At 41.6% G+C, this 27,523-nt stretch overlaps 2 protein-coding genes across 2 annotated transcripts in view; both read right to left on the reverse strand.

Annotated features, from left to right (window-relative positions):
- On the reverse strand, positions 1 to 10,401 carry hnrnpl (heterogeneous nuclear ribonucleoprotein L). Its single transcript, XM_078266280.1, has 14 exons — positions 10,283 to 10,401; positions 9,654 to 9,772; positions 8,965 to 9,202; positions 8,690 to 8,777; positions 8,446 to 8,540; positions 8,266 to 8,338; positions 3,750 to 3,785; positions 3,400 to 3,468; positions 3,046 to 3,296; positions 1,616 to 1,737; positions 1,308 to 1,509; positions 1,170 to 1,227; positions 542 to 637; positions 1 to 390 (listed from the first exon to the last, which is right to left on the reverse strand). The coding sequence occupies exons 1-14, from the start codon at positions 10,364 to 10,366 to the stop codon at positions 332 to 334; spliced, it is 1,590 nt and encodes a 529-aa protein (XP_078122406.1). The 5' UTR covers positions 10,367 to 10,401; the 3' UTR covers positions 1 to 331.
- A 2,493-nt stretch (positions 10,402 to 12,894) lies between these two features.
- slc8a2a (solute carrier family 8 member 2a) overlaps positions 12,895 to 27,523 on the reverse strand; it is a 34,933-nt gene continuing 20,304 nt past the window's right edge. Inside the window, exons 2-12 of the mRNA XM_078266598.1 lie at positions 25,973 to 26,381; positions 25,473 to 25,610; positions 24,445 to 24,672; positions 24,079 to 24,357; positions 22,961 to 23,395; positions 21,950 to 22,311; positions 20,881 to 20,984; positions 18,441 to 18,553; positions 16,536 to 16,635; positions 15,111 to 15,383; positions 12,895 to 14,922 (exon numbers count right to left, since the gene is read on the reverse strand). Coding sequence (XP_078122724.1) covers positions 14,546 to 14,922; positions 15,111 to 15,383; positions 16,536 to 16,635; positions 18,441 to 18,553; positions 20,881 to 20,984; positions 21,950 to 22,311; positions 22,961 to 23,395; positions 24,079 to 24,357; positions 24,445 to 24,672; positions 25,473 to 25,610; positions 25,973 to 26,317 — 2,754 coding nt within the window. The 5' untranslated portion in view covers positions 26,318 to 26,381 and the 3' untranslated portion in view covers positions 12,895 to 14,545. The remainder of the gene's footprint in view (positions 14,923 to 15,110; positions 15,384 to 16,535; positions 16,636 to 18,440; positions 18,554 to 20,880; positions 20,985 to 21,949; positions 22,312 to 22,960; positions 23,396 to 24,078; positions 24,358 to 24,444; positions 24,673 to 25,472; positions 25,611 to 25,972; positions 26,382 to 27,523) is intronic.

A 27,523-nucleotide genomic window follows, 5' to 3' on the forward strand; every position in this document is an offset into this window, starting at 1 on the left:
TGAAGATGTGAACACTAGCTTTATATGTATTCACATTACTGTTCACTTGATTTAAAAACCAAAAACAGGTACGCATTGAATAGTTATTTCAGGGTAGTGGGGGGGGGGGGGTTATTCAAATCAAATAGTGTTGTAAACGTAGAAAATAAACAGCTGATTGAAAAACAAAAGTAAATCATACAAAATCACAGTTTAAGTAACATGTTCTATAGCACATCAGTTCTGGTTTTTGTCAATACTGATTAAATGTTTTAGTAGGATGTAACAACAGAACTGCAGTATACTCTATGCAAAGACACAAAACATTAAAAATGGTTTGAGGGGAGAGGATTTAGTTGGCATTGTGTGTGGTTGAGAAACACAGCTTCAGTGTGTAAGGGTAAGGCCCACCTGTATGAGAAAAATAAATAAATAACACATTTTAAAGACAAAAGGTAAAGACGATATAAAAGGCTTTCAAATGTACAGTATATTGTAAAACTACATGGCCAGCGTTTGAAAAACCACGTTGGTATGTTAATGTAACGAGATGAAAACTTACTAGGGTTTTTCATCTGGAAATGGTTGATCAGTGCTAGGGCTTCCATGGCATCATTGATGGATTCCCACTCCAGAAGGCCAGATGAACTTCGCTCACCTTTTGTGCCACACAAGATGACATGATTACATTACCACAATAGAGAATACTTAATTGTGTGTTAACGCGTTAAACTAAAGCTCTGTATAGGTTTTAAGATCACTAATATAGCGGAAGAAGCCACGTGACAGATGCAGCACAGCCAACATATCCATATTCAAAACCAGCTGGAGAGGATGTAATGCAATTTGAACTTGAGTATATTTAACTAAATAGAGAATCACAACCCATTGTCTAAACGCTGATTTGGTCTTCGCTTAGTAACACAGTAAATAATATGTATGCTGCTAAAACATATAAAACATTTGTCTCCGTCTCCCAAATTCAAGTTTTATACACGGGAGCAATTCATTTTGATCTAGTTAGCAAATAAAACTGCATTTAGAAGAAGAGCTGGGGTTTAGTGTGTAGCAATGTTTTGCTTTAAGGGCTTTTTGTGCTTTTTTTTTTTTTTTTTTAAATAGATTAATCAAAGCACACTTCAACAAAACCAATTTATACTGTTGGTCAGGCTGTAATCCATATTACTCACTCTTTCCGGTGAATAGTTTCACACTTGTGGGGCTCTTAATTTCCAGTTCTTCGCAGACCTGGACGGAAAGACCAGTTTCAGTGGACATTTTAGGTTGTGGAAAATGTACACTTCACAGCCCCTGTTAGCTTTTCGTACCTGGTTGAAGATCTCTACAGAGATGTCGGGCTGTGCGTTAAAGAAGTGTAGGACGTTGCTGGGGTGCTGGATTCGGTTCTTTGCCGCCTGCTCTGGGGAGGTGAAGCGGTTGTTGCGGGATCCATGGAAATCTTTGAAGCTGCTGGTGTTGTCCTCTAACTGGTAGCACTGTCCTGGCACAATAGCCTGCTGCTTGGACACACTGCCAAGGAAAGAGAGCCAGAGGTCGTACATCTGTATGTCTAGCTCTGCACCTTTTGCAGTCGTCTATTGTCATGTTTTGTAATAGTTTGGACAGCTGCTCTTACCAAACGTTGAGTTTCTGGCCAAAAAGGAAGTTGTTGTTGAGGTGAGTGATGGCCCTGTCCACAGAGTAACAGTCTCCCATCTCCACCATTGCTGCTCCAGGCTTACTCTTCATGAACTTAATCTGAAAAGGAAGAAAAATATCCAGCTGACTCGCACGAAGAAAAAGAGCATCAAACTAGTGCTGCAAATAAGGATTGTTTTCATTACCAATTCATCTATCAACTAGTTTCTTAATTGATTAATCATTTAGTCTATGAACGGTTAAAAAAAATAGTGAAAAAATGTCATTCACAATATCTCAGAGGTCTTCAAATTGTTCAATTTACTACCGCATTGGCCCAAATATAAGACGCTGCCCTCTTTTTCAGGACTCTGCCTTTTTGGAAAAAGACTTTTTGAAGACCTAATCTTGTTTTTATAAAGAAAATAATTGTATTTAGAAATAATGATTAGAAACACACATTCATGTTGAATAAACCAAAGTAGGCCGTTGTTAACATCTTTTAAATAAAATCATGTTCTCAATATCTTTTAGATTAAATTGTCACATTTAAATAAAATATAATCACATTTGTAAAATTTACAAATTTTAATAAACTGTAGTATTGGTAGGCCTATATCTAATACCAATTAGGCCATTGATCTCATAGTGAAAGAACAACCATGTTCAAGGTCTTTTTAGTGAAAATGTAGTGTCTGTTGGTTTCTGGCGGCCCTTGCACAGCTTCAGCGGCGTCCCCAGACAGACACACAGACAGATATAGGTGTATTTGTGTTTCACTTTACATTGACTGTGTCGGGTTGGGTTCAGACGTAAAAAACAGAATGCCTGGTGCGTTCTGGTTGGCCTCGGTTACTACTCTCCCGTTCAGACAGAAATATGCAGTCGGAGCCGCAGTTCACTCTCACTCTCGTCAATCCCATGTTCTGGTACCAGCAGCTCCTCCCATAGAACGTCATCCTGGCTGCCAAGAGGCTCGCTGTTTGGCGCCCTCTGCTGTTGTGAATGTTTTTTTGACATTTAACAGTCTAGAACACGTGTCAAACTCGAGGCCCGCAGGCCGAACCCGGCCCCTGGCAGGTTTTGATCCGGCCCGCATATCAATTTAGGTTCACAATAAATGTTGGCCCGCCTAGTTGTGCACCAAAACAAAAAGACAGGAAACAGTTTTTCAAACGGCAACTACACCACACTTGGAGCAGAATTTGGTAGAGTTTCCGAAATTAAAGCTGGGAAACCGGTTGCTGCAAGTCGACTTTTAAAATGTAATCTTTGTTTTGCTTGATTTGCTAAATTCTAAGATTTCTAAGGAACTATTTGCTGCCTTTTTAAGGGCTTTATGTGGACCAAACTGTAAGTAAGAAGACTATATGAGACATGGAATAATACAGTCAAAGATGGGTGTTTGGTTAGCATCCTTTCACTCACCCTCTCTACATTTCCATAGAGGCAGAAGATGTTGAAGACCTTGTCGGCGTTGACCTTAGAGGGCTCAAGGCCATAAACCATAAGAACCGGGGAGTCAGCGTGAGGACCATACTCAGGGGGTGGTGGTCCATAACTTGGGCCATAGCGCTGGCTACCACGGCCACGCCCACCCATACCTGGTCCGATGCGGTGGGGAGGAGGGGGACCATAGCTGTCCTCATTGTAGCCATGGTAACCTCCCTGAGGGCCACCTTAAGTGGGAGAAAAAGAAAAAAAAATCAACATTTGAGGTACAGATACAGAGTGTGTTCCATTCTAATAAATGTCGGACCAATTTCTTTATCGGATATTTACCATAATCAGGTGGGTGGTCTCCCAGAAGAGCAGGCTGCCTCTGGCGTTTGTTGGGATTGGCATTGGGATCTAAAATGGGAAAATAAAAGTTGCCTATCAAAAAGCTTTTTTGCCAAAATGTATCAAACAGGTAATCATACCTACAATGTACTAAGGGACAAGGTTGTGAATGACATGCAACAGAGGGGTCTGACATCTTAAGTGTTACATTTTAATACGTGACATAATGGAGATTTTTAAAGAGTGATTTTGAAAAAGAGCTTATAAAATTATTATTATTTTTTTTTTTTTTTATAAAGACCCCCTATATCAGCCATCCTAGTTCAAAACACACGCACGCACACACACACCTTGTGAATTGTTCCAATTGCCTTCACCATCAGCATCTGTGCAGGTACACATATACACACGTCAAATCCAAATAAAGTATAAATTTGCCAACACTGTATAAACATCCTGTTTTATCCTACGGAATAGAAACATTCAGGTAGAAGATCAGAGTAAAACATGCATCAGTGCTATGAGCAGCACCTGCAGTCTAAGCATGTTTTATTGAAACTATGAGAACTATACAGTTATAACAAACCAGGATAGGACAGATGTATAACATCAGAAATGAAGGGACATCAAGCATGTTGACTAGACTACATTGTGGAAGGGAAAAAAATGACACCCGACTTGTAGACTACGCTTAAAATCAACAACAAAAAAGAACTCAAAATACTTCAAAAAAACAAACAAACAGTGGGCTGGGATTGCCTCCACACAGCTCTCACAGATCGTATTAATGTGCTGTATATCAAGTCAAGCCCCATTAAGTAATGTGGTTTCAAGGAGAGATCCACACTACCATTCCAGCAGGTTAAGGCTACAGTGGCCTGTCATCAAACATATTTCCCACCTGTTTTGGTTAGTCTATGACATCAAATCTGTTTCACATCTGTAACTGAAATATGGATACTGCACGACAGGTACACTGTAATACGAACATTTGGAAAAATGTTTTATTTAACGGCATAGATAGTGCAATGAATATTACTGAAACAGATGGTCAGTTACTTACACTAAATCAGTGGCTGCTTATAACGTTTCCTAAATTGAAGATTGCTAATTGAATTTGCCACTAAAGCTACACGCCAATAGGCAATACTGGAGCAGAGTAGGGTTAGGGGAGTAGTCACCAAATATGGGGACCTTAATTACAAGCGCCACTTCCACGACCCATTTTGCATGATACATTCAATCTGAATATAACAAATTCTAATTTGTTCAAACACAAAGTGAACAGAAATAAAAAAACAAAAACTAATATATCTTAGTTTCATTACACCCTTACTTGAGCAAGCACAACCTCCTGTAATGTATCACCACCGGGTATGACAGCAACCTCACAATAGTGCTAAAACCAAATAAAAACAACAAGGACTAATACCCAAATCCACATCTGTATAACTGATCATTTAGCTACTAGTGCTACAAGACAGTAAAATCCAAATCCAACACTCCCTTAATAAAAATTAACAATGGTCAACTAATGACTGACCCCACTCATTCCCTTGGTTACTAAGGTGCTTGGTAACCCAACATAAGGCAGTATAATGAGACAGCTGTAAATGTAGCAAATTCTCAGAATAAGAATACAAAATTGAAATAATAGAAAGTTAGCAAGAATTCAGAGCCAGTTTGTCCATGACATACTGAAATCTGTTTGCTGGTGTTACTTTGGGCCATCAACATCATGTTGCAGTATTAACATAATGGCTTAACAAAAATTAACAACAGTCATGTTGTTTTAGTCTGACAATAACATTCAACTTTTAACCATCAAGTCAGATTATTAATTCATTTCTGTCAAGTACTTACAGCACCACACATGGACCATGGGACACAGTGGGCAGGTAGGGGGCAGTCTTCAGCAAGGACGCTACCCGCCAACCTCTTGACTCCAGCCTCAACTCATTCTCCCTCTTCAGTCTTTTCCTCCTTCCTTCCTTCTTCCCTTCCTTGCATCCCCACCACCAGAGAGAAAAGTACATCCACACATCCATGCTTGGTTTTGACTTGCTGCTGGTTTGTTTTGAAAGTTGCTATTTGAGGCTCATTTCCAGCTTACCGTGCTCTGACCACAAAGCAGGACATTTGCACCGTTTGAGAATGGGCTGTCTGTCCACAGACAACTGAGCCAAACCTGCATCACACGGGAGGCGTTAAAGGCATCACTATGGGCCAGTGCAAAAAAAGGGAAAATGAAACAACGCAGAAACAACACAAGAACAGCAAAGACAGAAGGAGGGAAATGGGGAAGAAGGTACAGGGGGAAAAAGCAGAACACCAGAGTCCATAAATGGAGATAGCTTTAGGAAAGGAGTTTTAATCTGTTTGCCTCTGTGCTTGTATGCTTGATAGGTGTTTGATGCTTGTGTCTTCATAGGCCCCCCCGTGGATATTTCTTCTCATGTAAAAATGGACGCTCACATGATGCTTGCTTATTTGGTTTAATAGCTGTCAGCCACTTGCAAAGTGAAAAGGCATCTAGTGCTTGACAATAAATCATCTGGAATATCTGCGTGACGATGTGCTGTCATGGTGGTTCAGCTGTGTGTTGCCGTGGATATTCAGCTCGTTGTGTTGTCATGTTGTGTTCAGCACAGGAAGGTAGAGTCGAGCGGTATTAGCGTCTGAGAAAAAAGAATGGCCGCTTTTTTTTTTTTTTTTTTACTGCCCCAGTGTGTGGTATCATCTGTTCCCTGGTCGGGCTGAGTATGTCTGAAAACTCCTCTGTTGCTCCCTGTGGTTGTGCTATGGCAGGCACATCCCAAGGCTAGGAGGCGTGGCCACAACGACCACACACCTGCCTCCCACCCTCATCATCAATGTGTTGTGTCAAAAGTGGTGACTCCTCAGGGCTCTGCAGATGAGATGTGCTGTACTGGTAAAGAGGTGGTGGTAGATGGTTATCAATCTATCAACATCAGTCTGTGGTGGATATGCAAAGTGTCTGTTTGCGTGGCCTTGGGAGTATTTCTGTCCCTCAAACTGAAATGGTGGCTACTGTCCACCACCAAAAATAAAATGGACTCCCATGTCAGGTGGTGGAGATTGGGGTGATGATGGACTTGGAATAAGGAAGTACTGAGTTGAGGTTGTGTTCCGTTATTTGTTGCCCCACTGTGTCCGATGTATGCCACTGAGCAGATATACATTAGTTGTGGCTGTAGGTGCTGGTATACTGTAGCTGTAGAAGCCGCTGTGTCTGCTTAGAAGTTGAGGTAAGCCTGTATGAGTTTGCACAGTGAGGACACAAGGAGTACCTCTGGTTCGTAAGGCAGCACAAACTATAGAATATATCAAGAAAGTTTTCAAACACCTGTATAGAACTTGAAGTGTACATGTTGTGGTCCTGGTTGTATACAAGAAAAGAAAAAACTACATCATTTTACAGTGATAGCAAAAAAAAAAGTCCTCAATACAAATACACTTAAGTATTAGTCTGTAATCAGGTTTGAAATCACAGCAAACCCTATCGCTGACCACACCGAATCTAAGGCAAATATGAATTGCAGTATCATCTTCTCCATCCCATACCCTCTGATTAACTTACAGCAATGCAACTTGCATTTATCCTGTAACTTGTATTCTGTATTTTACCCTGCATTGTGATCATTGAAGTGGCTGAGAAGAATCTCTGCCATCACAACATGCCAATTGGCTGGTTAAGTTTCTTTCATGGAGGTTTTTTAAGTTCTGATTTTTAAAACATTATTGTTGTGGCATTATATCAATAAATCACATATCTCCAATTACAAATGATGTAATATCTACCTTTAAAAACCTATGTCCACATTATCTGGTCTTTCATCAGTGAGTCTTAAAACAATACAAATTTGTTGACACTAACATTAACAATGTAGATGGCACTATCATGTGTGTTTCTTATACACATTTTACATTAAAAGGTCCCATGAAATGTAGAATGTTCTTGTGTCCTGGATCTGTTGTTCTACCATCAATGGTTACATGCAAAACATACCAAAAAATGTAACTCATAATTATAGAAAAAAAAACAAAAAAAAAAAAAACACCACACACGTGTCATTTTTTTAAATAACTCATGTACTTGGAAGGTATGCTAAATCATACGTCCAACAACACTGCAGCAACACAGTTGGGCGTTAGTCCTCAACAACATGGTGTCGCTGACAGTGATCATTCCGTTTATACTCTACCCACCAGGTATCCAGGCCCTCCCATTATTAAATCCTACCCACATCCCAAAATACTTTTTCAGTACATCAAAATCGGGGAAATGTTTAAGATCTCAGGAGTCGTTTCATGGGACCTTTAACCAGAGGTGTGCCGAGTGGTCTCACAATTCAACTCAGCTGGCTATGTCTAAAATAACCTATGATAAAATCTCCACTATGTTTGAAGGAATGCTTACAGGTGTGATAGTCTCTGTAGTGTAGAGTAGGCAGGGATGTGAGGTTGTGTAGCTGTGACATGCTCTATGGGGAATGTGAACCTATGTGAAGAATGGTGCGCCTACATATGCTACTGTGACGGGTGCGTTAGGCATTTCACATGCATGAGCCTGTAATTGAAGTTGGCTGCCCTTGAGGTTGCTCCTCATGCCCTTACTTTGAGCCTGCTGTGTGGCGAGAAAAATGCATGAAGTTCGTGAAGGCATCGCAGGGATACTGCCTCTGAACACTGAGTTGAGTAGCATGGTGAATGGTGGAGGAAACCATTCATCTGTGATCAAAGGCAATACCCCCGGAGGCAGAGAACCCTAACCATCCCATACATTGGAATGAGAGAAAAAGAGGAAGAAAAAGGTGGAGGTAAGGGTGGGGGACTGCATGTTACCTTGGCCACTGAGGTTGGGGTTTGTATAGTCCCACGTGTCCTGATCGTTCTTGAAGACATTAAGGCGTGCTGGCTGTGAATAGGATTGCATTACAAAAATTAAAACTAGTTTTCTCTCACTAAGATGTTTAGCTCAATCAACAGGCAACAACGGTTGATTAGACATGGCTATACATTTACCTTGGCATACTCAATCTTTAGAGTGCAGCAGCCAGAATAGATGTCTGCCCCATTCAGAGAGGCTTTGGCCCTTTGAGCACTTTGGACCGAATCAAATGTGGCAGCAATGAGTTAAGGTGAGGTCTGATTATATCAACATTTCTGAGGGCCCAAATATATTTGAACATCAACACATGTTCTCAATTATAGTGTGTCCAAATGTAAAAGAACATTGCCAATAAAAAAGGCAATTATAGAAAAGGATATTCCACCATGGCCTGAACACCATTTTTTCTGAAGATGACGATCCTCTGTACAGGACCACAGTTGTTACAAACGGTGTAGAGCACATCCTGCAGAGGCACACAGATACGTTCATACAGTACTCTTACAGTAAGCACACTTTAAACAGGTGATCTAATGAATGATTCTGTCTGAATTTGTAATCATATAGTAATGTATCCAGTTCAACACACTACTACATAAATCATAATGTGACACTGTCACTGCACACAGGGTTAGTTTTTGTAACCAAGTTACCGTGGTGATAGGATAGATGGGGTTTATGATCGTGAGCAGCAGCACATTGTTGACAGTCCGGGTGTCGTCCGAGTCTCCGGGCCGGGAGATCTTTTGGCTAGTTGAGTAATTGATGAAGGCAGGGTGGCCTGCAATGTAAACCTGGTTCTCTGCTGCATATGTAACAGCATTGCAGGAGCCAATCATGTCCTCATACTCCACAAGGGCCTGGCGCTTCTTGGGCATCATAACCACAAAACTGTAAATAAATATTTTAGCAGAAAATTATAGCATCCGTAGTTGGTATTACTGAACCATGTTTCATTAATAAAAGCTTATAGCTTCATATTAACACAAAGGATTCCCAGTAATATGAAAGAGTTAGCTTTTTTTAGTTTTAGCTCATTGTTTAGCAAAGCTGCCATAGCAGCTGGATAAGTTGACAGTGGGTGAGGACTGTGTTTTCTGTGAGTGGCTTTATGAGGTTATTAAGAATGTTCACACATCAGGTTCCATGAAACAGGTGTTGTGCCGAGTTTTGCATGCCTGCCGAGAATTGCATCCACTAGCGAAAAATAAGGATTTTGTAGACAATGTACTGTTCCAAATGAGAATCACACCGCCAAAGAATGCAGTGAGCAAGTTCATTTTTAACGCGGAATCATAAATCACGCTTCAGACAAACGAGGTCTTTGGTGCTCAGTTATTACCTGACGGCCCCAAACTCCTGCAGGGCCTCCACCAGGTCAGCTTCCATGATACCGTCCACCAAGCCCCTGATGTGCACCACCGGGGAGGGGAGCGGTTTATGAGGGTCATCGTAGCCCTCCTGAAAACAGAACACACAACATTTTGTTTTTAGGCTCATTACATACTCCCACCGCTGGTGGAAAGGGAATGGAGCAGCTGACCGGTTAGGTTGAGCAGCCAAAGTCAGTGAGTCAGATAAAATAACAGTTATTGCAAGGGAGACTAACATTAACGTTACTAACATTAACTAAAGGAACGTTGGCATGGACGTTTACCGCTGGTCTGATTTGCACAACTTATAGTTAACTAACACGTTTTCCTCAGTACAGAAAATGTTATTTATGTGCTGTCGAATAGCTAGCGCTAACGTTAATAATTAAACTAACTCCGTGACCGCTTTAACGTTGTTCTAGCTAAACCTGACCGAGCTAGCGTTAACGTGAACGCTACTTAAGTTAGCTTGTTCATTTTAGCTAGCTGCTATATAAGCACTACTTTGTCAAGCTAATTCCATCACTTAGAAAAACAAAACCTAGCACATTTTAGCATAATAAAACACTAACTATCAATGCCAGTTGGAAAGCCTCACCGTTGTCATTCCTCCCTCCTCGGTTTTCTGTCTTTTCGTTGCTCTGCCGCCTTCTCCGAAATATCGGCCCGCAGCAGCAGCCATGTTGTCCTGTCCCCTGTGCCGGGCTAATGCTGCATTCAAGATGTGTGGGAAAACGGATAACTGTTTGTACAGCTGAAAGCAACGACTCGATTTTCCATTGTCCGTTGTGTGTTTTCAACTGGAGTTCACATTTCAATCTGAAGGTGGAACAAATGTCCACACATGAATGCGTTTCCTTTGGGAGACGCATTCATTGGGATCCCAGCAACAGTTTACTTTGCTTTTTCTTCTGAATTTGCGACCCATTGTGACTTATTTAGACCAGGGGTCTTCAACGTCTTTTAGGCTAAGGACCCCTCAGCTAAAAAAGAAACGGAGCAGGGAGTAAGCTATTTAAATAATTGCGACAAATTCATACATCATGTTTTAATGTTAAACATGCATGTGATGTGGCACAGTGAATCCTTAAGCTTAACTGTATTAGTGGCTAGCTTACCTATAGACCAATGTTGTTGGTTTTTCACAAATAGGCTGATTTATCTATGCTAATGTATATTTTCAGACACTTCAATAAAAAAATAAAACTTTATGAAAAATTATCAGACAATTTTGCGGCCCCCTGCAGTAACTCTGAGGACCCCCTAGGGGTCCCGGACCCCCTGTTGAAGATCTTTGATTTAGACCATGGTGCTAATGTTTTATTTCCCTTACACACACATACAATCGATCACTTTACCCTGTCAATCATTATTGTGTCTTCCAGGAGAGGAGGTGGGGTAAATCATAGGTTACACATTTTGAACAATCCAAGCACATAGGAACACTGCCAACATGTCAATAGCCTGTCACTCATGAAAACTATGAAAACACTACCATAAACCGCACTACTTTTACTTAACTCATTGCTTTTTAACCAAAACCCCCTGCTGGAAGCTACATAACCTGGTAGGATGTTTCCCAACATGTCAACACAGTGCCAACTGCTCAGAAAACCAGGAAAGAAATGTTTCATGCATACAAAAGTGACCCCAAAAAAATCTATTTGTCACAGATTTGCATCATTAATGCTTATTCACCCTTTTCCTTGTGTTTTTCATATTTCTATGAACCTCTCTGACCATTTCAGCACAATATCCCTGCTAAATGTTGGTCCTTTATAGGGAGAAAACTAAATGTTTCACCCACTGTTCCACCTCTAGTGTAGTTGACCTGTGCAGGGGCGTAAATATAGTCAGTGCAGGCAGCACGGCTGCACTGGGGCATAGAGAGAGCAGGCCTTCCAACAATGTATTGGGCAAAGAAGGGGCCCTTGTGAGTGATTCAGATTGCCACCTCGGAAATACGCCTGTGTTCAAAGAAAAATATATGTTAAATTAAAAACGATGCCATTTGTTATATAAACAGATGCTTGTTTTCACATTTCAGCACTTTGAGCACTATCCATGGTACTGATAGCTTTCCCTTTGACCTCTCTTCTTTCCCAATACAATAGCCTGAGTAACTCATTGGACTGTAAAATCCAACACATTGTTGGTAAAAAAAAATAAAATATATATATATATATATATATATATATGTGAACAAATTAGGACACCCATGCTAAAGTTGACTAAAAAGTGGAATAAAAAAATAATCTTTAGGAAATTGGTCTTAATGTCTTAGTTAAAAAAGGAGGAAAAATCCAACCTTTAAGGACACCAATTTTCTTTGTGAATGAATAATGTATCGTAAATAAATAAATGTTCTTCCTTAAAATACAGGGGGCATAAGTCAGTACACCCCTATGTTAAACTCCCATAGAGGCAGGCAGATGTTTATTTTTAAAGGCCAGTTATTTCATGGATCCAGGATACTATGATCCTGATAAAGTTCCCTTGGCCTTTGGAATTAAAATAGCCCCCCACATCATCACATCTCCTTCACCATACCTAGAGGTTGGCATGGTTTTATTTCAGTTAGCCTAATAGCTGGTTTGATTTACATTGAGAGATGATCTTATGGAAAGTACCCCATGCCAATCTCTAGGTATGGTGAAGGGGATGTGATGATGTGGGGGGGCTATTTTAATTCCAAAGGCCAAGGGAACTTTATCAGGATCATAGTATCCTGGATCCATGAAATAACTGGCCTTTAAAAATAAACATCTGCCTGCCTGTATTTTATTACTATCTTATATCTTACCTGCATGATAGGTGTTGCTGCGTTGCCATGGTCTCCCTCCACAAAAATAACTTTGATTGTATCTCAGAGGTCTGTGTTGAGTCCATGTTTTTTACTCTCTTTTTTCATGGTAACACACTTTAAGATTTCTATCCTTTTAAGACTCCTGAATCCGCTATCTTCTTTTTTTGGATGCGCAATCCTAAAATACATCTTTTATAGCATGAAACAGAATTGAAGAGCAGAACATGTATTTTAGTCAGTGTGCGTCAAACCATAACAAATGCCCTTAATGACAAATCCAATTGCCTTACAAAAATCTTGATATTACCGTCTTCAAATCCAGAGACAAGTAATACTTTAACAACCAGTGTGGCTGATCCAATTGAGACACACTCAGTTAAAATTTCAATGTAATTATTACAGCTTACAAGAAATTACAATATATCTTTGTTCATATCAGCTCGAATACATTAAATTACAAAGACATTAAATTACATCATTAATAAATAAACAGATAAGACTTCAGGGGTGAATAAATCATCACTTCTACACAATCACACTCAGTGGCAGATACTAGGTACTTTGTTTTTTTCATTCCACGGCTTATTAGAAATTCATTGCCTGTGTACTTCTTGGTCAATTATACATTTCAATACTATTATCAATACTTATAGTGCGACTGAATTCAGCAGGTCAATTACATTTCGCTACACACTTTCTTGTGTCACATAATTTAACAGAGAAACACAATTCATCAGTGTGAGATACTACAGCGGCTTATCTCCCAAACTGTAGACTGGAACCCAGCCGTGCTCCGTTCTTTATACCACGGCTGCAGAAAACACCTCTAACTGGCTGGCAATTCCATCCAAAATTGTACACCAAGACAACTCAAACACTTCCAGTCAACAGTTTTATTACTATTGTTCTAAATCTGTGCGCAAAAAAACTGGAGGTAACCATAGCAATATCACTTTTGCTTTGAGCTACGTTACAGGACTCTAACTGGTCAAACAGACCTAATTATCAGTCCCTCCAGAAAAACGTGATGCATAATGAGCCAAAGTCAAATACGCCGCACTATAGCTGCATAAATTGCCGATTTCCGCGCAAAAATACGCGGGGCTTGCATGATTTCATAATCCCCGCATTTTCGTTGCAAAAAAGTCCCATATATCTTAGCAGAAAGTTGAAAAATGTTGCGTTTACTTCACACAAGAGCAGCCATTTTCCCCTGTTGCCATGGGAACGTTATGAAGTGACGTAATTACGCGACGTGAACATCATCTAAAAGCTGCGAACCCCGCGATGAAGCCACGATGGAACCGCAGTTTTTGCAAGTTCCTGCAATTTCATCGCATAAAATTGCATAAATATCCCGCATATTCCATCGCATTTTTTAAGAAAACGTGCCGCATAATCAAGGATTTTTGCCCGCGACAATCACAAAAAAACTCCACATTTTTCTGGAAGGACTATAATTATGGGGTAATGCTTACTGACAACAAACTTGGATGAAAGTTTCAACACAGCTTCTGTTTTTGCCTGGGACAAGCGGCCATGGTATAAGTGTGATGAAATACTCAGAGGTCTCCCTACATCGCAAAATCTGTGTAAAAGCAGCTGTCATTGTTTTTATCATTTCATTACTAGCTGAGGCAGTCTAATCTGACCCAGCCTCTACAAGCTTGAGGAGAAATAAGACCAAACTTGAAATCCAGTTTATGAGCCATCAGGCATTAAGCCAGTATCAAGGAAAATCCAGTGACTTCACAGAGTACATGCTTTCCTGCTTTGCTGTTTTGTTGTTATTTAGTCCACTTAAGTGAAAATGAATCAGTGCTGTCACAATAAATTGGGCTGACTGGAACTGTCCTGCAGTGGATGTGACAAACAGGTTTGCATGTGCGACGTACGTGTGTATACATTTTTTTTTTATGAACCATGGCAGCAGTTGTGAAGTGATGATATGTCTTCCTAGTGGTAGTTACTGGAACAGAACTGCACAGGTGAACGGTCCCAGGTTATGTGTGTTTGTTTGTTAGTGCAGTCGTTACTCTCCCCAGCTGTGCTCCCTCAGAAGCCCTGTATATGGCAATAGGCCTCCAAGCTGGAGAAGAGGATGTAGAGGAACCAGAGTCCACAGAGAAACAGTGAAGTGAGGACTCTGGGGATCCGCGGGCCACCCAGTTCGCCGCCTATGGACGGCCTCCGGCGTACCATCAGCACTCCCATGGCGATGAAGGCAAAAATGGTGAAGAGTGTGACGGAGAAGGCCAGCGAGCCGGGGTCAACACGGAACACCTTACCTTTGACTTGCCAATATACGGCAGCCACGGACCAGGCCACCCCAATGCCCAAAAACACATTAACTGCGTTGCTTCCGGTCACATTTCCCACACATGCATCCGCATACTGGTCCTGAGTGGCAGCCACTTTACTGGCAAAGGTATCTGTAAAAAAGTAAAAAAAAGAAAAACAATAGTCAGTAGTTCAATAGTTTAATCCAACACAAAATCCTTTCAGTACTTATAACCCTAAAACTACTGTATTACATGCACTGACTTAAACACTGACATTACTCTGTGCACCTCCCAGTTAGAGATTCACTGCATACTTGAGATTCATTAGTACCACTTACCAGGTAGTGAAGTCCCCAGTGCTACAAAGACCACCGCAGTGACAGTGTCTCTCAGGCCGACGGTGCAGCCAAAATGGGAAGCTAGGTCTCCAACAATGGCTGTTAAGAAACCAATGACAGAGATTGACACCATGAAGCACGCCCAGCCATTCCAGTACTCTGTGGGTGGGACGAAAGCAAACAGAATCTTCCAGAAAATGCACGTTATGTGCATAAAGTAGTCGAAGCAGTTCGGCATTCGCTGCTCCTGTCCCTCCTCCTCATCTCCATTACCTGTTTTAAGGAGACACAGTGAAGATAAATCAAAGCACACCCTCCTAGTCTCGCATTGCCAGACCTATCTCCACAGCGCTGTGGAGTAAGGTCTGGCTACACCAGACACACATTCTGGGATAGGAGAAAAAAATGTTCTGGGTTGTTTACATTTCTTTAAACCAATCACAATCGTCTTGGGCGGCGCTAAGCTCTGGATGCAGCGACGGTGGCTCTGCTAAATAGTCTCGGGAAGGAACTTGTTTTGGTGGAACATTTGCACTCAGCAAAAGAAAACTCCACATACAATATTAAATGAAGTTAACTGTTGACACAATACAGTAACGCGAGCTATTTAAAGTGCTCATAATGTGCTCATTTTCAGGTTCATAATTGTATTTAGAGGTTGTACCAGAATAGGTTTACATGGTTTAATTTTCAGAGAACACCATATTTTTGTTGTACTGCACATTGCTGCAGCTCCTCTTTTCACCCTGTGTGTTGTGTCTGTTTTAGCTACAGAGTGAGACATCTCACTTTTCAGCGTGTAGTAGCTCGAAGTTTGTTGTTTCCAGAAGAGAACAGAGTTTGAGAACGGCAACACACAGAGAGAGGAAGGTGAGGGACATCTGGCGCGATGTCAGGCAATTATCCTGGAAATGTACTTCCGTTGATTTAGACTAACAACCTCCTAACACCTTCCTTTAAAAGGAATAGTTCAACATTTTGGACACAGCCAAGACTTAGTTCGGCACACAACCAAACATGAAAAAGAATGAGGGTATTTTCCCAAAACTATTCTTTGAAATTGGCAAAGAAAATGCTTCTTGTGAATGTCAAGCTAACGTAGCTAGCTGCAATGTGGGAGAAATACTTAGGATCATATTCCTTCTCTGTTCATTGTTAGTAACATCAGCCATAGTGTGAAAATGAGTTCTGTTCACGTCCGGTCTGACGGCTCACTTCAACATTTACAAACTGATGTGAATGAACCACATGTCATCTCAGGCCAGCTAACTAAACAGAAGAAGCAAACCTATTCAATTGAGTAAATGTAAAACATAATCCACATGAAGAAAAAAAGAAGAAAAAAAGAAATCAATATAAATACACAAAAAACTAATTATATATATATATATATATATATATATAGAGAGAGAGAGAGCCACTGACCTGCACTGACTGTGACTGCTTCAATGAACTGCTCTCTCCACGAGTGAGTGCCGAGCACTACAGCCAGATTTGTGTGCTTCAGGAGTTTGTCCACTGTGTTCTGTTACAACACATGAAATAAGTCAGTACTGAGGCAGAGGTAGTATACACTGAACAGATGGGTTTACATTTCTGTCCCTTCGCCCTTTCTGGATTGTTTTTCTAAACATCTCAAAAAGGTTTAAACCTATCTTTACATTAGAAGAGAATTTTGTTTGCGGGACTAACAGCATGATGAAATAAAAAAGTTGGTTATGGTAAGCTTGTTTCATAGGCTGGTTGATGCAGACTGGGTCCCAAAGCAAATGAGGCAAATATACGAACATGGCACATATTAATAGTATAAACCGCTGGCTTCACTGTTCTGCTGCAGAATTTGAATTTAATTAAGAATGAACTGAGCCAAAATGTCACACACAGCACACACAAATGAACACACATCTCAAATCAGAATGCATGCAATGCATGAGACAAGTTGAGAATGGAGAAAGGGTAGATATGAATATATAATGTTTTTGTAATGAGTATAATGAGCTTTTCATGAGGAAATGAGATGAGAAAAATGTAATCAGTACCATCACACACAGAATGCTGGCAGAAAGTGTACCTGGTCTAGTACTCCATTGGGAGTCTGATGAGTAAGAGGGTGTGAGGTGGTTAATGAACTAAAACACAATTACTTAAATATCACATGTTTATGTCTGCAACAACCCCAACCCCTGAGGTGCTTATATTTGTTAAAGCTTTAAATTAAGAACGGATTGTTAGTAAACTTGTGTGCCACCATGATGTGAATTTACGCCAGGAACACCGCGAAGAGTAGATTTGTGCCTGATCGCGCACCTGGCTGACGCGCAGTTCTCCTCTCCACTCTACTAAATGTCTCTCTCTCTCTCTCTCTCTCTCTCTCTCCCAGTGTGTGTGTGTGTGTGTGTGTGTGTGTGTGTGTGTGTGTGTGTGTGAGATGTGTCACTCTGTCTGTCTGTTCGTCCGTCGGTCTCTCTCCATGTGCCTAATCGTGAGTCTTGCTGTAGACACAGCTGAGAAGTCAATACAGCCAAAATCACCATAAACTGGGTGTTTTATTTTGAAATTTGTTTTATTTTTGTAAAGTACCCGGCTTCCCTGTGGCCTTCCTGTATGTGATTACCTGCCTGGCTTGACACAATCGGTCGCGGCTCGCGGAAGAAATAGAGTAGACGCCGAAACGATCGCTGCAGCGCGCAGCCGCTCTGGCTCTGGCACTTTCAACAGAGTCAGGCCAGGTCCATCAAAGGATTTATCTCTTCACAAGATTAAAAGGGGGGCCATATGCGTCTGCCATGTTATTCAATTCAGATTGAATAACATGGGTGCCGAAATGAAAATAGCTCCGCTTCACCGTGCTTCGTGGCTATTTGTGGCGCTTCACGGAGCTTCATGGTGTTTCTGGCGTTAGACAAACTTCTGCCTGAAGCAGATAGTAGCTTATTCTACAAAGATTTAGTCATGAAACACGCAGACGTAATTATACGTTAAAACCTGCCTTTAAAGCAACACTAAAGCACTTTTCCCGCTGCAGTCCCCCTACAGGTTGGAAGCGGAATTGTTTGCCAGATCGAGTAGCGGATGTAGTTCGAATGAGACATAATGAGACATTACAACAGCGGTTATGGACAATTCCGCTTCCAACCTGTAGGGGGACCGTAGCGGGAAAAGTGCTTTAGTGTTGCTTTAAGCTGCATATGTTCACTCAAATTTTCCAAAACAAAAACAAACTAATGAGCTCTGGTTCATATTTCCTAATGGACTTAACCTAAAACCTAAAAAGTGATCTATTTGCACAAAGACAGTAGGTGTAATGCCTTCTATCAGCCACTCACACACCTTAAACTCACAGGACTCCTCTATGATAACTTCTAGCCTGCTGTGCTCTCCTAGAATGGGTTTGCCCATCTCAGCGATCCTCCTGGCCTCTTCCTCCTCAGGGGTGGGGTTGCCTGTCAGGGAGCATTTCATTATCATGTCTATGTATTTATATCTATTGTGTCATTCACAAAACACACAGAACTAAACCTCGGCAAGCAAGGGTACAGGCCCAAACCTGACGCATAAAGAAGAAAAAAACAACACTCCACACTGTCAAACACAGGAGTTCATGTATTTCCTGTTGAGACAGGATGCTCCTCTTTTAAACAGACATGCACTAGGCCAGGGAGTGTAAAAGGAAAGAGATCCACTAATCTCAAGGAAAAGGTTTTTACCTAATTCAATTAGATATTTGGTGTCATTATTGTGAAATTTGAAATCTTACTGAGGCCATAAATGAGACAATTGGAAGCCTTAGTCTCATTTATGGCCTCAGCAGATTTCAAATTTCACAATAATGTGTTGGTTAGGGATGCACTGAAATGACAATTCTTGGCCGAAGCCGAATAAAATTTAGGCTGAAGCCGATAACCAAACGTGTTTTTTTCCATTTATTTTTACTATTTTGTCTTGCTTTTCACAGAAAAAAATCAATTACAAAACTACAATTTAAAAATATGTATTTAACACTGAACATTTTTTTAACATTGCAGCAGACATAGCACTATATAACTTACAATAAATAAATTAGTAAAATGAAAATGTTTGGCCATCTTTGAGTCCCTCTTCTTGAATATACTATATTAGGCCTACAACTACGTGCTGAAACTGAAACTGAATGCTACTCTGTACGCCTACAACAAAAAGTGCATTGAAAAGAGTGCCAAAAAGTGGATGGACCCACAACAAATGAATAATCGTGACATAAGCCTACTTCTTCAGGAAAAGTGGCAGGTTCTTCTTTATGAAAAGTAGCTTCTCTGCTTTCTCACATGAAAGTCATCCTCATTACGAGAGTAGCGTAAGTTAGAGCTAGAATGGCAAAGTGCTTTGCCTGGGTGATGTCAGTGAGTGTGTGGACATGGTGTGTGGGGACGAGGATTGAGAGTAGAGTAGGCTTCTCAAGGCACGGGGGCTTCATCTGTTCTTAATACTGCTGCATCCCGACCCCGGTCTGGGCCATGACATGCCGCTGCTTGTGCATGGAGCAGACGAGTACCTACGATCGGAATCGTTAAATATTGCCTTTTTTTGGACAGTTTTACAGTGCTTCCACACTGCCAACATGCTGCATTTATAAAGCGTGCGCGCCTCTCACTCTACGCTGGTTGCTATTTGATCGCGTCATCAAAAACTTAATTGTTCGGTAAAATGTATTCAGCCTTTATCACTTATTCGGCCAAAAACCGAAAGTACTTTATTTGCTATTTTCAGCCGAATAATTTCAGTTGCCGAACATTCGGTGCATCCCTAGTGGCGGTATATAAATATGCTGCACATTGCACCTTTAAAAATCCACACTATCTTACCCTGGTTTAGCAGCAGTGCTGTGAAGAAAGACAGAAAGTGATTCAAAACAATATAACAACACTATTGTCAGGGCCTAATACAGTAGAGTGGCTTGAGAGAATCTAAAAAATGCAACAGGAACAAAAAAACTCTGTATACTTTGTTGATGATATAAATAACTGCGCATTACAAACTGCTTCTTTTGACCTCCACTAACAAACACATATCCAGTTCCTGCACCGTTCTGTTGACACATTGACAGGGAACAGGCAACTAAAGGATACTGCATTTTACAGTTGGCCGTGGCGCCTGTTCCACAGTGAAACAGAGACAGCAGTGAATGGCAGTGTGTAATCTTCAGTTACTGGCTCTGACGCAGGTGCCCAGCATGTTGCTGCTGCTGTTGTTTTGATACTAGATCGTACTGCTATATTGCTGCCATCTACTGAGTGTACCATCTTATGCTAGTGTAAACGGACAATTCTTCTTTATCTATCACCTCATACAGCTTTACTTCTAGGGCTGCTCGATTATGGAAAAAATCCTGATCACGATTATTTTGGGCAATTTTGAAATCATGATTATTTAACACGATTGCTCATCGACTTTTGGGAAAATGTTGCATTTACTCAACTTAAAATGAAAGTGAAACAGTTAATCAAATCAACAGTGAAAACACCTTGAACTGTGAAATTTCCCTTCATACTTTTCCCGTTGAGCTTCTTTTTTTTCATTCCGAACACGAGACAAAATAAGTACCTGCAAAACGTAACATGCATTTTTTTGTTTTTCACGATGATAGTGTTTTTGTGGCCGTTGGAAGCCAATTCGAAGCCAAAGCGATTACAATTTGATTCATTTCACAGCCCTAGTTACCTCATTACCATAACCATTCAGCCACATGTCACTTAGACATTAATGGTGACATTTCAAATGCTTACACACTTACCCGAGATTCCTCTCTTCAGCCATTTGGGGTCCTCTAGCACAATGAAGAAGTTTTCCTGCTTCTCGTACTCCTCCACATTTATAATGCACACCTTAAAGGTCTGACTGGAGATGGAGACACACACACACACACACACACACACACACACACACACACACACACACACACACACAGTTTTATATCTACAACAAACAGTGTGCTTTTGCTCCTCGGCGGGACAAAGAAATAACGCTACACTAAATGACTTGAAGCATAACAACAACACCCTGGTTAATCAATATCGGCGTGGTTAATTTGTGGAATATTTTGATTAATTCTTGACAACTTGGAAGAAGAGTATACATGTAAAAATGGCATAATGGTTGCAGCAGGAAAAATAAATACTGTAATAAGGCCACACACCCTTACACCTCTCCATTAACTATCATCTACAAATAGTTTTACCCTTTACTGTGCAGCATCTATTGATGAGCCATGTCACAGCAGAGTCCTTCACTAAGTGTACAATTAGTCTATGTGCAAACACAGTTTATATAATCTGAAAAGTTAATGGGAAAAGGATCTGTCAGTTTAAATGGGGTGACTGGAGGTTCCCACACCTGATCGGGTTCGGGATAATCTTCAGGTGTCAAGTCGCCTCGTCATTCTGTCTAATTGGACTTTCTCCACCTGCTTATCTTTCAGTGAGGGTCAGACGCCTTTTTCCCTAAACACTAATGGGCCAAAGTAGCATAAATAGTGTGAATACAGAGAAGGGAAGCCTTGAGTAGAGGTTTTGAGAGACCAACTAACATTGTTGGTTTTGGCCTTCATGGACTTTGTTGACAAAAATATAGAATATCGCCAGCCTTATCTTTAAAAAACGATTTGTTTGAGGGTTCTAGGTAATGCAAAATGCCATGTTTTAATGTATAGTATGTTGAAGAGTAGGAAGATGCGACCTCATTAGTCGCAATGTCTGGCGCTGCCTCCTTCCCGGGAAAGAATAGATTGATGTTCAAATGGAAATACACCCATTAGACTCTGTGGCTCTTGCAGTCATTGCCTCTGGTTGCTGACTGGGCCTCACCTAGTCTTTTCATTGGTGAATTCCAGCTCCCCTCTGGCCTCCTCGTAGTCCACCCCAGCCTTTGCACTTCCATCCTCAGTATGGTAGGGCACGGCGACGGTGCCCCTGGAGCCCGAGTTCCTCACCACTGTCACCGTCAGCGTGCCTGTGCTCTCACTCACCCGCAGCACACGCTGGCCAAAAGTGAAGATGCCAGCATGGTCATCGTCCAAGATAGTGATGGTGGCTACCAGTGGCTCCACTAGCCGACCCTTTGGGGGAGTTCCTGCCCCTTCATTGCCACCTTCTTCTAACCTCAGGTTCTGAAGACGCACAAAGAAGTGCTCGTCCTCCTCAAAGACGTCATCATCCAAGATGCCCACCTGGAGAGCACAGAGTATTGTAAGGTCACTCTCCTCATGCAAGCATAAAGCCATAACAGTGTGAATGCAGACACACACTATTGACCTTTTTCACAGCAGACATTTTGACTTGTCATAGTAGGAAAAGCACAGCTGAAACTGATAACCTGAACGATGGCTCAATTCCATCAAGTGTCCCAGTAAGCTATATCAGTGAGTCAGCATGCACAATACCAGGGCCTCTCCTAAGTGGAATGCTGCCATCATTAATGGTTTTGAATACACCTGTGCTTTTCCTACTATGACATGTCAACATGTCTGCCGTGAAAAAGGTCTATAGAGACAGAGCGCCCTGCGTCACACTCTGAAAGCCACGGCCACCAGAGGGGAAACAACTCTCCGCTCTCCATTGACTTGTATTGTGTGAAGGTTTGGTCCTCGTCTATTCCGTCTGATAGCAAACAACAGAAAAATGCCTAAGAGCTGCTGTGTGGTGACACATTCACTGCTGTGTAAATGCGCTCTCTCTCTATAACACAACCATTGATATAATACCCTGAAACATTAGTTGGAAAGACCGCTACTATTTTAGAGTTTGTATAAAAAAAGAGGACTGTATATATATATACATACATACATACATACACAGTCCTCTTTTCCCCTTGCTCACCTTGATCTCTTTGTGGTTCTCCCCTGGCTTAAACACCAGGGTCCCCTTACTGAATTCATAGTCTGCCCCAGCATTGGCAGAGCCATTTTCTGTACAGTAGTCCACATAGAAAGTGTTCTGGCCTGTGCCCCCCTCGAGGATCACCCCGAGGCTCAGAGAGCCACAGTTCTCTGTGCACTGGTACTGGGCACTTTCAAAACAAATGTGCGAGCACGTGGCCTTGTCAGCGTCCTGGCCTGCTGTGCGACGTGAGTGACCAGCAGCATGTTTCTTCAATATGTTGCCGGCACCGATCAGCATGCGTGTCGCCTGGACACGGTAGAAGGCGCGGCTCTTCTTCTGGTGGACCAGGGAAGAGTAGTTGGCCATGTCGATCAGCTGATCCAGGTCTTTGTCTGGGTGTTTCTCCTTCAGGTCTTTCAGGATGCGGACCACCTATCCAAGAAAGGAAACCGGTTGTAAAATAACATACCATATTCATAAATATGTACAACAAAATGTTCCGTAAAAAATGCTCTTGAAAACACAAACTGCTCCAGTGCCAAGACGTTTTAGGTTGCGACTACACAGCCTGGGTGTGCAGTGTGGTCCTGTAGAGGGTTTGGTGGGATTCGGCGGCAGAATGAGAAGACATGGCTTAGTTTATAATGACAAAAGTATTGGTCTTACTTGGGACAAAACTTTTCTGAAGTGCGACTTGCAGACTAATGCAGGGATCTTTATAAAGAAAAACTTTGGATAGTCCTAATGCTCAGCCTCCTACTGATCAACTTCCTGCTGTTAAAGACTCCTGCTGTCTGCACTCCTGCCATTCAGACTCCTGCTGGGATTGAATCCTAATAGCTCCAGGAAACCTAATATTGCCCTTAAATTTCCATTAAGTAGCTTAAAAGTTAGAAAAACATCATCCACCAGTGGGCCTGTTCCCCTGCTAGTAGCTTTCTTGCGTTCCTTCTGCCTTTTTTATTTTTTTAAATGCATTTTTATTGGATGGTGCAGATAGACAGGAAATTGACATTGACATTAAAGAAAAAATAAGCTATGATTTCACACCATTTAATCTTCAGTCTTGCAATGTGTGTCTACAGCAGCATTTCTCCCTGAGCCACTTGTCTTACCTCGTCGTTGTTCTGGTCTAGTTCATTGCCTGTCTGCACGGAGACTGTCACACTGGAGGAGTTTCCAGGGCACGAACTGGCGTCTGACAACTTTCCATCCATGATCACGTCAATGCCTTTGGCCTCGAGGTCACCTTCCATTTCGACCACAATGCCGTGCCTCTTGTCAGCACGGTAACGCTTGTGCATGTATTTGTAGAAGAGTAGGCGACGGTCAGCGATCCAAGCCAAGATCACACACACCGGGAAATAAAGCAGTGTCACTATGGCCTCCCACACCTGGCAATACAGGCAATATGAGCATTACATCATTTATTCACTTGATTTGTTAGAAACACATTTATATGCAGTCAGTGGGAAACACACCTCTACAATCCCAGGTGAGATGACAGCCAGTATGAGGTAGAGCCAAATGTAGGCAAAAATACTCCAGAAAGCCGTTATAAAAAACACTCTCAGGTGTTTGATATGGCGAGACTCATCGTTTGGGATCACCCACACACACAGACCAATTATCACAAACATATTGTAGGCTGCGCTGCCCACTATGGTGCTGGGGCCCAGCTCCCCTGCATCAAAGTTGTGCCCACACACCTGTCGACATTTAAGGGACAAAAAAAGACAAATGTTACACACAAAAATCAAAGACCTTTCATAAAGCTAACTGGAACTGAATTTAAGACCCATGGTAATAACCAAAATAACACAAATCTATTAGAATATGTTTGTACTTTTGAGTGGGGGACACTCAAATATGAAATATCAATGAATATATAACTGAAATAAATCTATGTATAATCTATGTTCACATTGGTGGTTGCCATGCCTTACAATTAACATCAAGTGGTGCCCAGAGTGTACCCTAATCTTTATTAAGTTACGGTGTTAATTCATTTATGTATAAGTCCATTTATTCATGTAACATAAACAACTGCAAGTCATACTTTTTGTGTCATTCTAAGCACTAGTGCAGTGCCCGTTTGGAGCACGTGCCTGTTCGGAACGGGCCGATTGCTTGGTTCCCAGTATTTTTTTGCGTGTAAATTCTCACAAAAAACGTGTGACACAAAATGCAGTTATTAAACGCTTGGTTGCCAGTATTACTTGTTGCACCTTTCCTGTTTCAGGCTCAGGGGAGATGTTCCCTCAAGGGCCAATACTCTTTCGGGGGTAATACCCTTCACTTTACTTTATAGTATTGTGCTTCCTGACCACGGTCTGGTAGCCTGAAACAGGAAAGGTGTAACAAGCAATACTGGGAACCAAGCCTTTTATAACTGCATTTTGTGTCACATGTTTGTGAGGAGTTATACAATAAAGTTGTGGGAAAAAAAATAATCAGCCCGTTCCAAACTACACTAGTATGTTAGAAGGATGTGAAATGCCTTGTGTACCTCAATAACAGAGAGCAGGATCTCAGGCGCCGAGGAGCCCAGGGCCATGAGCGTGAGGTTGGACACAGTCTCATTCCAGACTCTTACTGTCGTTACTGTTGTTTCCCCGTTGGGTTTAGTGATGGTCACCTCTTTCTCCTGCAAGGACACAAGTTTGTGAAAATGTCAAAGAAATGCTGTTCCTTCTGAACCCATGCACACGTTCCAAGTTCCAGTTATTGCAATCAATTTCAATTTGTACTTAGAGCATTTGATATCAACAACCTATTGGCTGCATTCAAGAGAGCATGCAACATGTGGAGAATTAGGAACTTGTGGGGCATATATATTGTAGTGACTATTTTGTCTACATATATGATATATCTGAAAGGACACAGAGGATAAGCGATTCATTCTGTTTCATCAGTGTCTCATTTTTTCCCAGTCTTGAACAGAGAGAAACAAAACTGAGTAAGAACTTTGACCAAAACTGTACTTACAAATATGAAGTTCAACAATACCTGAGAGGTGATGACTTCTATGGATGCCATGAAGCGATCTGCGATGATGGATATACCCATGAAGATGTACATGAGACAGATGAAGTAGACAAGAGCCCTCCCTGTCTGCTCCCCCAGTGGAGGGTTGAGTGGCAACCAGACCGGCAGCAGGATACCGGGTCTACACACCACGACGCCCGGGCATATCCGCTTGCCAGACCCTGTAGAGTTAGCGAGGGACTGAGGCTGCTCAGAGGCAGACGCTCGCTCCACGACCTGGGGCCTGATGGAGGTGCAGGGCTGGGCCAGGAGGAGGAAGGAGAGGAGGAGGAGGAGTGGGGAAAGGTGAACTGGGGGGGCTCCCATGATATTCCTGAGTGAGATGGGGGCCTGGGGGTCACTGGGGGATGCGCTGGGTCAGAGGACGCTCCTGGGAGAACAGAGGAAGGCACATGGTTCTAAGAAAGAGATAAAATGGGGTGTAACAGACTTACAGTACATGTTTGTTTACCTTGCTTTTGTCTAAAGAAAGAATAATTTAATTTTATGCAGGGGTAAGGTTTCTAAAAGAAAACAAAAGCCAAAAGAAATCACAAAAATCTTTACAGTACAATTAGCTGTTTGATCAGTTGTGATACTGGTTGCAAACTGTCTGCCTGTCTGTCTGTCTGTCTGTCTGTCTGTCTGTCTGCCTGTCTGCCTGTCTGTCTGTCTGTAGTTTGTCTGTCTGTAGTTTGTCTGTCTGTCTGTCTTTCCGTCTGTGTGTGTGTCTGTCTGTGTGTCTGTCTGTCTTTCCGTCTGTGTGTGTGTCTGTGTGTCTGTCTGTCTGTCTGTCTGTCTGTCTGTCTGCCGGCTGGACGGTCCACCACTTTGGCCCAGACTGAAGAGAAAAAGTCCAATACCTAACTAACCTACTAATAGTTAGAAACATTTTTGAAAAAGATATAGTTATCGTTCTAGTAACTGTTGTTGGTGTGGACGGCCCTTTAGTCTTGCTAAATTCCACTTTGTTGTTGAATGTTATATGTAAAAATAGTTTCATGTGATAAAAAACATCTGTATGATTACATAAAACAACATTTACATGCAGTACATACATGAAGGCATTACATAATCTCACATGTAAGGGTTGCTTGTTTCTCATTTCTAACAAGAGCTACTGTAGAAGTGCCATTTACTTATAAGAACCATTTAAGTGAAGCTTTTTCAAGCACCAATGTGAGATCTAACACTGCCCTAATGGATCTATTTTTTAATTTGCGCCACCTCAGCTTTTTGTGTGAAAATAGACCAAAAACGTAACAGTGGCTGTAAAACACCTCAGCATTTCCTAATCAAAGCACCAGCTCTTCAACCTGTAAAAGTGAAACCTGAGCCGACTGCATAGTATCAGTTTTGTGAGTAATTTGAGTACAAACTGTGCATTACTAACACTTGCCAAAACATTATTTTCCTTCCTGTATGATAATCTCATGTAATACCCAGCAGGTGATGATTAGCCACTAATGCACACACCCATGCATATTGTTTCAGGGATGTCTTTTGGGGACTGTGCTGCACAGTTGGCCAGGA

Source organism: Sander vitreus, chromosome 13 (genome assembly GCF_031162955.1).
Source record: "Sander vitreus isolate 19-12246 chromosome 13, sanVit1, whole genome shotgun sequence".
In the NCBI taxonomy this organism is placed as follows: Eukaryota; Metazoa; Chordata; class Actinopteri; order Perciformes; family Percidae; genus Sander; species Sander vitreus.